The sequence below is a fragment of the Hyperoodon ampullatus genome (assembly GCF_949752795.1).
Source record: "Hyperoodon ampullatus genome assembly, chromosome: 3".
Classification (NCBI taxonomy): Eukaryota; Metazoa; Chordata; class Mammalia; order Artiodactyla; family Ziphiidae; genus Hyperoodon; species Hyperoodon ampullatus.
The window spans coordinates 58,226,581-58,241,087 of NC_136916.1; the positions used below are offsets into that span (position 1 = coordinate 58,226,581).

Sequence of the window (14,507 nt, forward strand, 5' to 3'; positions counted from 1 at the left end):
GCCGTGGCCTGGTTTGGGGATTGTTGGGGGTCAGGAGGTAGCATAATGTAGAGAGCCCCACCAAGAGTCCTGGATTCTGAACTTGACCCAGCCGTGAATCTACCCTATAACCTTGGAAAAGCTATATTGCTTCTCAGGACCACAGTTTTCCTGGGCTATTGAAATGACTTGGATCCGAACCCTGTTTTCTGATCTTTTCACCATCATTGACTCTTATCATAGCTTTCCAGCTTGCATTCATGACCATCCAACACGAGACTCTTAGCAGCACAGCCTGGTTGCCCACCACATCCAGGGCGGTGACATTGGCAGCCGTATAGTTCTGCATTGTGCCCATTCCGGAAAAGGAAAGAAGTTGGCATCTTGGTGAACCCATGGGGCTGTGCTATGGGTGGAGGCATGACTCCTCTCACTTCTGGTAGCACCAAGGTGGCTTGAGGAACACGAGTGCCCCTTCAGGATGCCTACGGGCCCTGGCAACCCAAGCTAGGAGGCTATAGCCTGGATGCTGCCTCTGGCCCTGAACTCTAGACACGACCAGAAAGAGGCTGGTAGTTGGGGGCAGAGGTTGGGCCAAGGCACCAGAGACAAGAGCTCCATGAAGTGCGGGCAAGCAAATTCTCCTGGGTTCTCTTGCTGCGGCAGGGACCAGGCCTGGCTTCCTGGGGAAGGAGCATCAGCTCTAAGGCGGGTGTGAAGGAGGCATATACCCCCAACCAGGAAGGAAGTTTGTGGGTCTGGGGACAGTCCTGAGAGGGAAGAGCTGAGCTGCAGTCCCCTCCAGCCCCACCTTCCCCTCTGTCCCACCCGTCTGCCCTGCCCCCAGCCTCCCCTGCATTACCTGCTCGCCCTGCAGGGCCTGGTGGATGGTGAGACTCCGGTTGTTGTGCATAGTGAACAGGATGACTTTGCCTGTGTGGTTGAACCGGGGGGCTCCGGCCACATACACCCGCCCCTGCCTGGAGGACACGACCGATGTGACTGTGTACCCTGCCATGGGAGAAACAGGCTGGTCTCTGGCCCTGTGGCCTGGCAGACCTCACCAGGGCCCTGTGTGTGGCTCAGCTGTGCCACAGGACTGGTCGCTGAACAGAGAGCATTCAGACCAGGCCGAGCAGATGTGATACCACAGGGCAGTAGTTCCCAGGCGCAGCTGAGGAGGCCTGGAAGAGGCAGGGCAGGTGAAGGGTGGGGAGAACTCACTGTGCCCACCCCCTGCTTGAAGGCATCAAGGAAGCCAGGTGGGGCCACTAATAGGCACTGCTGACCTGGAACATGCACATCACATGCTTCACCTGCCTCACAGGTTGAGTGCATGATGGAACAGGGAGGAAAGAGAAAGGCAAACCCTAGCCACATTTCTTTTATATGGGGCAGGCTTTGTTTTTGACCCCCACCAATAGTCTCTCTGGGGATCAACCAGTGTCCTCTTCATTACCGGAACCCCCTGCTAAGTGGTCCACCAAAAACTGAAGAGTTTGCTGTGCAGAGGCGAGGAACTGCTCCGCTCGGGGCATTTAGGTGGAGTCTCAGGGATTCCTGCAGCCCCAAAGCTTTGCGAACTCAAAAGAGGGAGTGACTAGGCTTCTTTCAGTGCACTCAAAAGAGAAAGAGATGGAAACCTGGAGGCTCTTTGGGAAAGGCCACCAATCCGTGTTCTTAGGATCTGTGCTTGATCACTGTGACTTTCCAGTCGAGCGTCCAGCTCTGGGGAGTGACTGTGCAGCATCTTCAGGCAATTCTCCTGAAAGTGGGGCCCCGGAAGGTGTGCAAAGCCAAGAGTCCCACTTTCTGCCAGGCAACTGGATCATGGATCCCAGTTTTTAGATGGGCGTCAGGCCTTGTTGGCAGCTCCTGGGCGGTTTCTGGGGAATGCATGTCTCCTTCTGCCATGTGTGCATGCCTGCGTGTGTGTGTGTGTGCACAAGCTTGTGCCCATGCACGTGCGTGTGCCTGTATGTTTGTAGGTAACACTGTCTCTCGGGTCACCGGTTGCTTCCAGTCTGGCTGTGGGATGCACAGAGGGGCCGATGCAGTGGCCGGGAAGGTGGGTGCAGTAGGGTGGGCTACTCTGGTTCCAGACACACCGTGTTTGACTCTTGGAAATGTATTCTGGGAAGTGGAGCTTGAAAGGTAGGTGAGACCAAGATATCCCATGGCGGGTGGCTAATGTGGCTGTGTATTGAGGGTAGGGTGGAGTTAAGCTTGTGGTGCGGAGCAAAGGTTTCTTCTGAGTTGAGCGCTCAGTGGCACTACTGAAAATGTTCTCATTTGGCCCTGGGCCTTTGGGCTTCCTCAGAAGGAGGGACAGTGGTGGTGGGAAGGTCGTGGGGGCTGAGTGTCCTGGGGGCAGGCGTGGGCTGACTCTCAAAGCTCCAAGCTGCGCTGAGAGAGAGCTTCCTGCTTCCCAGCCGTCTGCTGGCAGTGGTTTCAGTTCCCATGTGGCTCCCTGACCAGCAGGCGGGGCCCCCCCGAAAGCTGGGCAGCCTCCCTAAAGGACTGACAGGAGGACCCCTGGCCAGAAGTCCATAAGCTTCCCGAGTGTGGAGGCGGAGAGCCTGGCCGGCCTGTCTCCTTCCCCGAACTCCCCCTCTCTCCTGGGGCACATTGGGAGGAAACTTCCAGAGACCCCAGACACTGCCCTCGCTGGACGAACCCCCAGAGGGAAGAGGAGGACGAGAAAGGCACTCCCTCAGGACTCACACCCAAGGTGGTGACTATAGTTAAGGCGAGACAGTTGGGCCTCATGAAGGCCCTTCATCCTGGCTCTGCGCCCCCCAGGATCTTCTGGGAGGATGAGTGACCTTCCCACCGCAGAGAGATCCACTGCCAACTCTGGATGGCCCAAGTTCACGGAGAAGTGGAGTCCGAGGCTGCATTAGTGATGAGTAACTTCACAGCTGGTGGACTCCGTTCAGAAACTCAGAAGGACTCACAGACAATGGGAGCCCTGGGCATTCGCCCCCTGCTCCCTTCGTTCTTGTTCAGCCCTTTCAGAAAGGCCATGGCAGAAGGGCCTCAGCATGAGCCTCTGCAGAGCTAGAGGTGACTGGGATCTGTCAGGTAAAGGTCTCACAGCTGGGACCTATCACCATCAGGTCAACGATTCATGCTTTTCTTTTTACGACCACTCTAAGGTACTTAATGGGAACTGACTTCTGCCTTGATTGTAAAGCTTAACACATCCTCGACTTGCATTTTGCCTTGGGGAGCCAGGCTTCGTGCACTCAAACCTGAAAACACAACAACAGCTGCCCTAGAGTCTAGAAGCATCAACCGAAACACGTTTCAGGTTGGGGTGCATTGCTTGTCATTTATTCTGCCTGCTTATCGAGAGCTTGTGACGTGCCAGGCATGGCGCTGGATGTGGTGGATGCCAGGCTGGAGAGGCAATGACCCCTGACTGTGCCTGAATCAGCACAGAATATGCAGACAGGCCCCTGGCCTCAGGTGTGGGCAGGTTCTGGATCCCTCAGGTCCCCTCCTCGCCCACCGCCCGCCAGCCACCCCTCAGCTCTGGCTCTTACCCAGGTACGCGCCGTGGTTCTTGAGCTCCTCGGGGAACTCCTTCAGGTAGGACTCTCGGAGAGGAATGACCTTTCCGCCACTGGTTTCCTTTAGCACAGCTCCATTCCAGTCATAGGCACCAACGGCTCCCAGCAGAATCCCGTCCTGACATTGGGAAAGGGATGCACATCAGCTCGTGTCCCCCAGGTGCCCCTCGCCGGGAAGCAGCACCACGTCCGCAACCATGAAGCATCCATCTGCCCGTCCCCTCTGGCACCTTCTCCTGGGTTTGTTATTTAATAGCCCAACTTCCAGCCAGGATTCTTGGCTTTTGAAGGCGCCTAGGAACTTTGAAGGAATGTTCTAGAAACAAACTCCAAATCCAGGACCAAAGCTCCATTCCATTTTGGGCTTTAGAACCCCTCTAGGAAATCTCTTGTCGCCATCCCTTCCTTCTGACACTCCTTTGAGTGGTGTCCCTATGCTTTTCCTCCTTCCCATTCCTTTGCAGTGTCTGAGTAGCTTTCCTGAGTGTGTAAATCCTACTTCTTCATTTCTTCAGTAAAAAGCCACTGTGTGTCTATCTTGTGTCAGACACTTGCTTGGTGCTGGGGATACTGTCCCTGCCCTCACAGAGCTCACAAATACTAAATAAATATATCAATAAACATAATACTTGCAAACTGTGGTAAATGCCACACAATGAGGGATATGATAAATGTCATGGTGAGGTTGAATTTAGATTGAGAGGGGGCTCAGGAAAAGCGTTTTGAGCAAGTGATGCTTACCAGACACCCGGAGGGATGGGATTTATTTATTTATTTTTAGCGATATTTAAGTTTAATTTAATACAAAGATCACATACTTCTACCTTCTCGGAAATGGCTGCTTCATCTTAACTAAGGAAATGGAAAACTATTATGACTTAAGTCTTCATTCTGTGATTTGTGTGTTTGGACAAGTTTAGGCAGACAGCAAAAGCGCCAGAGGTCCGGCCACCAAACCTACAGCATTGAGCAAATGCCCTGAGGCTGGAGAGAGTTCAGAGCCTTTGGCTTAAGGAACTGAAAGCTGTTTGATGGGGCTGGAGCCTTGAGGAAGAGGGCAAGGTGGCTCAAAATGAGGCTAGACAGATAAGCCAGGTCCACATTTGTGACAGCCAGCACCCCAAGGACAGGAGCTTGTCTTTAGTTGCAGGGTAAGCGGATGCTGCGATGCCTGGGCAGGAAGATGGAGAGCTCTGGCTCCTTGAGGGGAAGCCTCCAGGGTCATTTCCGAGGACGGGGTCCACTCACTCCCTGGGTTGCCCCTGCACCCTATCCCCACCTCCCCAAACCATCCACATAACTAGTGGGTATAGGAAGACAAACAGCAAGCACTCAGAAGAGGAAGAGAAGTGACTACGGACAATGAAGGGCTGAGGAGGGGGCGTGGAAGCAGGGAGGGGCTGCCTTCCTGGGTCACCTTGGTGACCATGTGCCAGGGGCATCCAGCTTTGCCTCTCAGCTTTGGGCTGTTAAAGCACAAGCTGGTGAAGTCACCTCTCTCCCACTGAGCCCTCCTTCATCCCAGCTGGTCAGTGGGATTTGCGGTTTCCCCACCACTTGTGGTCCGAGGCACTCAATTTCTCCTTGCCCCCAAAGCAATGGTGCCAATAGAAAAATGTGACTCTGGCCTTGGGACAATCAGAGCCATAACTAAACACACAGGCGGAATCCCCAGGCACTAATTTCATTACTGGCGGTGGAGAGGGCAAGACTGTGAACCATAATAAGCTAAGCTTCCTTTTCTCATTTCCAAGGTGTCACTTTAAAGAGTAAAGTTGATCATATATAAGGATTTTAAAAAGTCCTAATATTCTAGAGGTAGAACTGACTGTTCAGACAGGATGTTTTTACAGCTATAAATAAGCTGCTCTTGGGTGAGTCCGATGTGCTGGGTTGTGTTTAAAGTCTCACTTTCTCATTAGCTTTCTCCCTCCCACTCTGTGTGCCTCAGCCTGGGAGAGTCTGACAATCTGCTGGGTCCAGGATCCGGGCCAGGGCCTCAGGGACTCGCGCCAACATTCCTTGCACTTGGGGTGTGCTCCATTCTTTGAGGGACCCTTTCTCATCCAGTCACTCATTTGTGAGAGACAAGTGGGACAGATATTCATTATCTGCACTAGACTAATGAGGATCCGAGGTTCAGAGAGGGAAAGGGAGTTGCCCGAGGTCACACAGCAAGTCAGAAGCAGGGCTGGGACGGGGTTGGTCAGAGGAGAAAATGACTATCTGCTTCGCCAGAAGCCCCTAGATTCTGCTTCTGATGCAACAGCAGATCAGTCTCTGCTTCACGGGGAGGCCTTTGAAGATGAATGTCTGGCTTTGTAGATGACTGGAAGCCTTTGCAATGTACTGAGAAGGGCTGGCTCAACCTGGGTGCCTGGGAGTCAGCTGGGGAGATCTCATGCCGACTCACCACATGTGGGGCTGGGGAATTCCATCGGGATTTCTGCATTTGGCAGCACTGGGCAAGGGTGAGGGTCCCAGGCTCTCACCTTGTGCCATTCTAGTCGGCAGTGGCTCTAGGCTTGCGCTCTAGTGGGAGGCCATTTCCTGAGCAGGGTCTCCTGGGGGCCCTGCTGTGCGTGGAGAGGGCGCACTGAGGAGTGGGTGGGCTGAGAGGGCAAGCCAAGGCCACCAAGGCAAACCTCAGGTTGTCACAATCTTCTCCCAGTTGGGGGAGCCCAGACATTTTGAGTTGGGAAAAAATCTGGAAGGGTGGAGCTGAGAAAAGGACGAAAGCTTTGACAGAAGAAGCCAGGCATGCGAGCCCAGCTGGAAAACAAACAGCAGGGCATCTGGGGAAGAGCCGTGTCCCATGCCCCCAGCCCGGCACCGGCTCCCTGACTTACGGCCTCCTTTCCTACGAGGCCTCTGGGGCCCCCACCAGATATTACCAGGGTGTACCTGGGTGGCCTTGCACAGATGGACTCTCGGCACCAGCTGACTTTCCTGGTGCTCTGTGAAGAAATGAGGACACAAGCTTGGTGGCCCTCAGGAGGTCTAAGGCCAAGTCTGTGCCCTCCCTGAGGACGACCTGTACCTGTACTTGCCTGAGCCTGGCACTCACCATCAGGTCCTGCCAGCTCAGCTCTCAGCTGCCCTCTGACCAGCCCTGCAGCAGTATTACCTTCCCAGCTGAGCTGAGTGCTCCCTGGTGTGTGGCCATATCTCCCCAAACTCCATGTTCCAGCTAGTCCCTGTCCCCAGCCAGGGTCGGGTCACATCCCCAGCACAGGAAGCAGCATATTCTAGAACAGTGCTTCCCAGCTGGGGGTGGTTTAGCTCCCCCAGACAATATTTAGCGGTGCCTGCAAACAGCTCTGGTTGTCCCAGCTGGGGGTGGTGTTGAGGTTACTATGGCCTCTGGTGGGTAGAGACCAGGGATGCTGCTGAGCACCTACGACACACAGGACAGCCCCGCAGCAAAGAAGTAACCAACCCAGGGGGTCAAGAGGTTGAGAATCCCTGGCCTGGGGGTTAGAGCATGATCTCTGGTGTCAGACATTCCTGAGTTCCACTTCTAGCTCCAAAACTTCTAGCTGGGTGACCTTGGGAAAGTTCCTCACTCTCTCCTAGCCTAAGGGTCCTAAGCTGTAAATAGTTTTGTGGTGAGAACTAGCATTTTGAATCCTTGGCAGGGCACCTGGCAGCCAATAAGGACTGGGTACATAGTACTTCTTCTCATTCATTAATTCACCCATAAAGCACTTCCAGGGAGGCAGGAGTCAAAGAATCAGATCTCACAGTCAAGTTGGACCTACCTATGAGTCAGTACAGCCGCCTGTGAGGAATGATCTGATAGAGGCAAGCACAACTTATTTTGAGGACCCACTGGAGGGGGTGACCAGCCCAGGGGGTGGGTGGGTGCATGGTGGAGTTAGGAAAGGATTTTAAGAAAACCTTACTTATTAGGAAGTCTCGAAATGCACACTTCCAATTCCAAGCCTCAAGATTCAATTCCACACATATTTTTCAGACATCTGCTCAAAGACTGAGGTTCACAGAGGTTAAATGATTTGTCTGAGGCCACACGGCCAGGCAGCGCTTTCCTCCAGCCTGGTAGTAATGTAATGAGAACACCAGATGCTAGTAGTTCTTGGCATTGGAGAGGCAGGACTGTGGAGGCAGGTGGAGGTGGCCCCTGGTGGTTCTGTTCACAGGGAGACCACCTAGAGGGCACCGAGGGCTGGCCTCCTCCCCCAGGCTCCCTCGCCTGCATTTCCATCACCAGAGTGGCCGTGGGGCGGGCAGGACTCTGTTCCCAAGAGCCCCTTCTAAGGCAAATGAATCATTAAGAGGGTGGGTTATGCTTTAACTAGCTGCCCAGATTCTCACAGTAGAAGATGTTTTCAACAAGCCTAAAGTGGAACCTGAGGAAGGGATGAGTGCCTGGAGGTTTAGATGGGGTTGGGCAGGAAAGACTCAGAAACAGGCCTGCAACATTTCTGTGGAGAGGGGTCCCACACCATTCGTGGTGCTGGAAGACAGTGGTCAGGGCACAAGGAGGGGGCGTCGAGAAGCGGGTGTGGGGAGCAAAGGGCACGCTGTTACTTGACTGCTCATTCCAGATCAGAGGGTGGGTTATTTCTACTAAGAGGTCCTGGAACAACGCCCAGGAGTGAGGCGCTGGGCACCAGGGCACAGCCTGAGGACATGGGGCTGGGCTTTGGAGGACTTCAATGAACCAGAAATGATTCCTGCCACCAGGAGTCAGCTTGTAAACAATCCAGAACAGCATGGTGGCAGACTTTGGCTACCATGTCCTGGCCTCATATGGGGGCAGCCCTGACTGCCTGCCCCAGAGCTGGCAGGGGAAAGAGTCCACCATCTAGGGCTAAGAGGACTCAGAAGGGCTTTACAGCCTTTAGGTGTCAACCCCTCATTTCACCATTATGGATGAGTTTCTTTTATTTTTGATTGAATCAGATATGCAAAGCGAATTCAAATGCAAAACTCTTGGGAAAGATGACAACTTTGGGCTTCCCTGGTGGCGCAGTGGTTGAGAGTCCACCTGCCGATGCAGAGGATGCAGGTTCGTGCCCAGGCTGGGAGGATCCCATATGCCACGGAGCGGCTGGGCCCGTGAGCCATGGCCGCTGAGCCTGCGTGTCCGGAGCCTGTGCTCTGCAACGGGAAAGGCCACAGCAGTGACAGGCCCGCGTACCGCAAAAAAAAAAAAAAGATGACAACTGTAAGGCTTCAACAGTTGAGAACCTTACATAATAGCCAATAACCTTAGCTATCCCGTCCATAGCCCCAGAAGGGCTGCTGAAAAGGGCACAGGCTGAAGAGGTAGCGGGTGGCTGGGGCTGTTGGTCTGGGAATAAGACTCATCCCCAACTCGTCCCCTTGGCTTGTTTCAAATGTAACTGAGGCTGGGCCTGCCGGACCATCAGTGTGTAGTTTAAAGGAAAAATCATCTGTTCCCATCTTGGGTGAGTGGTCAAGTCTTTTGTGTAGACAAGACCCACCCTAATAAAACTGCTTCCTTCTGTAAAAGTTTGGTGTTGGGGAGATTTACGGAGTGCAGTGTAGGAGAGTCCATCACGGAGGGGGGGCTCCCCTGCAGCTCCATCCATCACCACGGGCATCAATTATATACGGACCTCTTCCTTCCTTCACACCTTGTGGCCCATGGGGATTACAGACTTAGAGGTATGGATCCCTTCTGCAAGCTTTCTGGCAGATTCATGCAGCTTTTTCTTGGTTACCCAGCTTGACAGGGAGTTCATCACCTTAGCAAGCAGCCAGCACTAATAGAAGCCACTCCAGCTCTTAGCGGCTTTTGCATTCATTTCCAAACGCTAATGGAACCATTGGCTTACAAATCTATTCTGAAATGTGGCCAGGGATCCATAGCTAATTTTCCTGGTGGTAATTTCTGGAATATTCTCTTTCCCCTCTTTGCTAATCAGGACTAGAGTTCCCTGGGGCTCCAGGTCCCTGGGTTTTCCCAGCAGCTCTGAACTTTGGCCATCAGCCTGGAATGTAATGCCTGTGGCCTGGAGCTTTAGTGCATCCGGAGGCCAGGGAATGTCTTGGGACCTCCTCTCCTAACCTGGGCTCTGGTCCTTCCTTCCTCTGGTTGCTTTCACCCTTCCTAACTTGAAGGCTGATTTCATTGCTAGGTAAGATGGCAGCAGACCAGGTTATCAGACCCTGGGCCTTTCCTCTGCCATTTGCGAACATTCTACTGGGTCCTTCCCCTGGGACTAGGGATCTTTCCTTCTGACAGAGCTCAACAGGCCCAGGGCAGCTGAAGACCCTTTCAGCACATTTGCAGGAAACAGCTGCCTGAGGCTGTCTGTGGAGCATTTCCAGTGGAGATGGAGCCCAGGGGTCCACACAGGAGATGGACTCACTCGGGCTCAGGACCAGTTCCGGGCAAAGCTGAAAGGCCAGACCTTCCTGCCTCCAGTTCCCAGCGAGGTCCGACTGACCCTGAGAGCTGCGGGGTTGGACTCCGTGGGACAGGACAGCTGTGGCCAATTATTTTATTTTTAAAATAAGTTTATTTATTTATTTTTAGCTGCATTGGGTCTTTGTTGCTGTGCACGGGCTTTCTCCAGTTGAGGCGAGCGGGGGCTACTTTTCGTTGCGGTGCACGGGCTTCTTCTCATTGTGGTGGCTTCTCTTGTTGCAGAACACAGGCTCTAGGCATGCAGGCTTCAGTAGTTGTGGCAGGTGGGCTCAGTAGTTGTGGCTCATGGGCTCTAGAGCACAGGCTCAGTAGTTGTGGCACACGGGCTTAGTTGCTCCGCGGCATGTGGGATCTTCCCGGACCAGGGCTCGAACCCATGTGCCCTGCATTGGCAGGCAGATTCTTAACCACTGAAGCACCAGGGAAGCCCCTGTGGCCAATTATGATGGCATCAGCAGCCTGGAACTGAAAAACCCCTGTGCTCTAAAATAGCAACCCAATGGTCAGTCACAGCACCAGACAGCCCACCATCATTGCACAATTCCTTTGGATTTGGAAGGATTTTATTTATTTAGAAAAAAATTTAAAAAAGTATAAAAGAGTCTCAGATTCAAATGTAATCACTGTCTCTTTCAAAGTCTTATCAGATAAAAACTTCCAGATGTCCGTCACTTGAAAACAAGACACGGGGTGAGAGAAGAACTGGGGTCTGTATCTACAGGGTGAGGAGAGGCACCCTGGTTTCTCTGATTAGGAGAAGAGAACAAGAGTTGAGCACGTGGAAGAAGCTGCACAGGGCAGCACATGACCTTGACCTCAATAACAAGCTGGGGCTCTGAGCTCCTGGTCTCTCCCCTGCAGCCGGGGAACTCATTGATCTTGCAAGGACTCAACTTGTTGACACACTCTGCTGCTTGGGCCACTGTCAGGGTTCAGCTGAACTCCCCTGAATCCCTGAAGCTTGTCTTAACCTCCCTTCTCTTTAGGTTCCCTGATTCCTGGGCACACACAGATCACAGAATTAGAAGCAGGAGACTGAACTTACCATTTAAGAGTCTTTCTCCCTAACTAGACTGTGAGCTGTTGTCAGCTGAAATGTTACCTTCGTCTCCCTACATATTGGGTTGGCCAAAAAGTTTGTTCGGGTTTTCCCTACGATGTTACGGAAAAACCTGAACGACCTTTTTGGCCAACCCAATACATCCCCAGTGCCTCGCACAGAGCTGGGCACATGGGGAGATGCTCGAAAAATGACCTCGAAATGGAAGATGGAGACATGGGACATTCACTCTCTCTTGCTGTCCCCAACATCAGGGCTGCTCCTAGACCCGCTCCCCAACCCCGTCTGTGCTCAGACTTCCCCCAGGCCTGTGCACACACTTCCTCGCTTCTCCTGCTTGCTGCCACCCGTGGCTGTTGAAATCCTTGTCCTCAGGGGCCTGCCCAAGTGCCAGCCTCTCCCGATCCTTCCCTGACACCCCTCTCCCCTAACCTGGGCCTTTCCTTCTGTAAGATCCTGATCACATGTTGCCTTAATTAGTGTTAGATGAGTCCAGGTGGTTCCCCATTGAGCAGGGGGTCTCCACAGGGGCTCCATGGATGGGGGGTGGCTCCTGAAGTTGAACGCCTGTACACAGGAGAAGTCTGTAGTTTCTGTTATCTTACTCACCAAGCTCAGTACTGCTGTTCTGCATTGTTTGCAAACTGACTCCTGTTTGGCAAGAATAATTTCTGCTTCCTTTTGATACCTTAGTTGCATTTGACAAATGCTTGTTGGATTTAATGAAATTGATTTTCCTTGCTGCATTTTCCAATCAGCCCTGACCCCAGAGTCAGGAGACCAGGGCTAGTCCAGCTGGAGCACAGGACTTGCCGCCTGACCTGTACGAATGGATGCTCTCTTCCCTCCTGGTACTCGGCCCCTTACCCTCAGACTGGGAGCTCCTTGAGGGCAGGGCTCTCACCTCTGAACCTCCTGGCATCCAGCACAGGGCCCAGCACAGAAAAGGCACTGAAAAGATTTGCTGATATAACCACCTAAAATGGGACAACTATTACCATCTGCCTACTTTGCAGAGCTGTTTCTGAGCATGAATGAGGCACAGAAATTTTCTGGAAAAATTAAAGTGCTCGGCACATATTCCATGACTGTTATTAATATAGGGCAGTTATATTTATATTTTGCTGTATTCAAGCAGGCACGAGACAGTCCAGATGTAGCTCAGGAAACGCTGAGTGTGAGTTGCGTTTCCATCCATCTGCCTGCTGTCTGCTGTGCATCTGTCCCCCTCCCTCCGATGTGGGATCTCTGACTGAGGCCCCCTTAGATTCCAAACGCTCTCACGGAGCAGCTGCTCGTTGTTGGGGAGAGAGCATGAGACTAATATTTCTCTCACTTCTGTCACTTCAGCAGGTCACTCAACCTTCCTGGGACTTGGCTTCTTTATCTGGAAACTGGGAACAAGGAATCCTGCCCTGTCCACCTCATAGAGGAGTTGGGAGAATTCGGTGGGTTACTGAAAGTGATATATAAGTGGGATGGACGGATAGGCCTTTTCTGGCAAATTAGGAGGTGCAAATCTACTCCCATGGGGGCCAGCCAGGGAAGAGCATATGCACGCAAACCCAGGACACCTGTCTGTCCAAAGCATGCCACGGGGGCATGTGCTGATACTGACAACATAGGCTTTCCCTGCACGGTACTCCCAGGCGGGGCTACACCCCAAACAGCTTATGAAGCATGCAGCTACGGACTGCTCTGCCCCTCTGACAATCCTACGAGGTTTCAACCTCATCTTGAGAATCAGAACCAGGTGAAGCACATGAACCAGGTGAAGCCCCAGACAGAACATGACGCTTGTGACACCATATGTCTGCTTGGGACCTCTGCAACATGATGCTGAGTCTGCAAAGAGAGAAGCCCACGTGGGCTGCCTTCCAGAGCACACCTGACACATCTGGACACCCTCCCAACATCGATGCAGGGCCGTGCCCCTGCACACACAGGCCACATGGGGCACGCAGGGCACTATTACAGCCCAGGCAAGTGGTTTTGCCACGTTGAACTAGTTTTTGCATGAAGTTCTATGGACTGAATGGGACCCTTGGTCCTGGGGGGACATGTCCCCATGCATGGGGCGGCTTGAGACAGCTTATTATAAGTTGATGACCTTGACATCCCTCTTCCACCCACAGAAGACGACAGGCAGAGAGACCCCAAGAAAGAGAGAAAGGGGGATGAGAGACAGCCCAAGAATGGCGAGATGATGACCCAGAGAGCTGGGAAGAGTGAGAGGGCAGGAGGGCAGCTCGAAACCCGTCCTTACCTCCACTACGTGAGAGGAAAAGCCCGTCTGTGACATCTCCAGCCCGAAGGAGGTTTCATTCTTGTTGGTGCCTGAAACAGAGGGACAGAAAGATGTTAGCTCTGCACCTGATTTCTTAGCACCAGACATGCCTGCAGCTCAGTCCCCAGCACCTGTGACCCAGAAGCACTTGCAGGGAGGTGAGAGGGAGCCCCGGTCCTGAACCAGCTCATCTGCCCCAGCAGCAGGCACCTTCCAGGTGGTCGTGTAGGTTTATTATTAGCAGCTCACTCCCTGCTGAAAAGGACTTGAAACGACTTATATTACAGGGCACGCATACTATAGGGATGTCAACGTAGGGGAAAGATCCAGAAAAGTGCACAGAAAGAAATAATCTGCATTGTTGGCAAGAAATAGAATTTCCCACTTTGTTCATTCCTACTGTTCACCAGATTTGGTTCCAGATGCTTCTGGATGGTTCCCAAATATCAAATTGACCCTTAGGAGGAAGACCTGTCACCACCACAGATTTGCACAGGAATCCCATGCGTGCTGAAAGCTCCTCCCTGCACAGGGCCTCCTGACGTGTCATTGGAGCCAACGTTCTCATCGCGCAAGGCGACCATTTCAAGAACAAACTCACTGATTTGGATGTTTAATTCTAAGGTGAAGGTCAAACAGGTTCATACTTTCTATTCCTTTATCATGGGTTATGAGGGCTTTTCTTCTCTTTCCCTGTGTCTGTGGCTCACCATCTCCAGTGCAGAGCAGACTGCTTGGGCTCTGGGATGCTGCCCTCTATCTCTTTTGACAATCCTCCCATATGGTAGAGCCCAGTATAGCAAGGGGCCCTCAGCAATATATGGTGCAAACGAGGCCCATGCAAATCAAAACTGGAGTTTGAATTATTAAGGAGAGAGACATTCTGAGGAAACCCCGCAAAAAGGTGGAGCGGGAGCAATGGGACTTGGGGGGTGAGCATTTCAGGCGGTGGAGTCTGGCTCAGCTGGGCTCAACTTGAGTTGCCAGATAAAATATGCGGCGCTCCATTCAATTTGAATTTCAGACAAACTACTAGTGGTTTTTTAGTACAAGTCGGCCACAAATGTTGTATTTTATATTTGCTAAGTCTGGCAATGCTCGTTCAAACCCCAATTCCTTCCTGAGCTGTTGGAGCTCCGGCAAGTCATTTGGTCCCTTTGAGCTGCAGTTTCCTCCACGGTAAAA

At 52.6% G+C, this 14,507-nt stretch overlaps 1 protein-coding gene across 1 annotated transcript in view; it reads right to left on the reverse strand.

Annotated features, from left to right (window-relative positions):
• ITGA11 (integrin subunit alpha 11) overlaps positions 1-14,507 on the reverse strand; it is a gene marked incomplete at its 3' end in the record, with an annotated part of 124,600 nt that overhangs the window by 31,113 nt on the left and 78,980 nt on the right. Inside the window, exons 10-12 of the mRNA XM_079700496.1 lie at positions 13,302-13,372; positions 3,528-3,672; positions 842-990 (exon numbers count right to left, since the gene is read on the reverse strand). Of these exons, the coding sequence (XP_079556622.1) occupies positions 842-990; positions 3,528-3,672; positions 13,302-13,372 (365 nt within the window). The remainder of the gene's footprint in view (positions 1-841; positions 991-3,527; positions 3,673-13,301; positions 13,373-14,507) is intronic.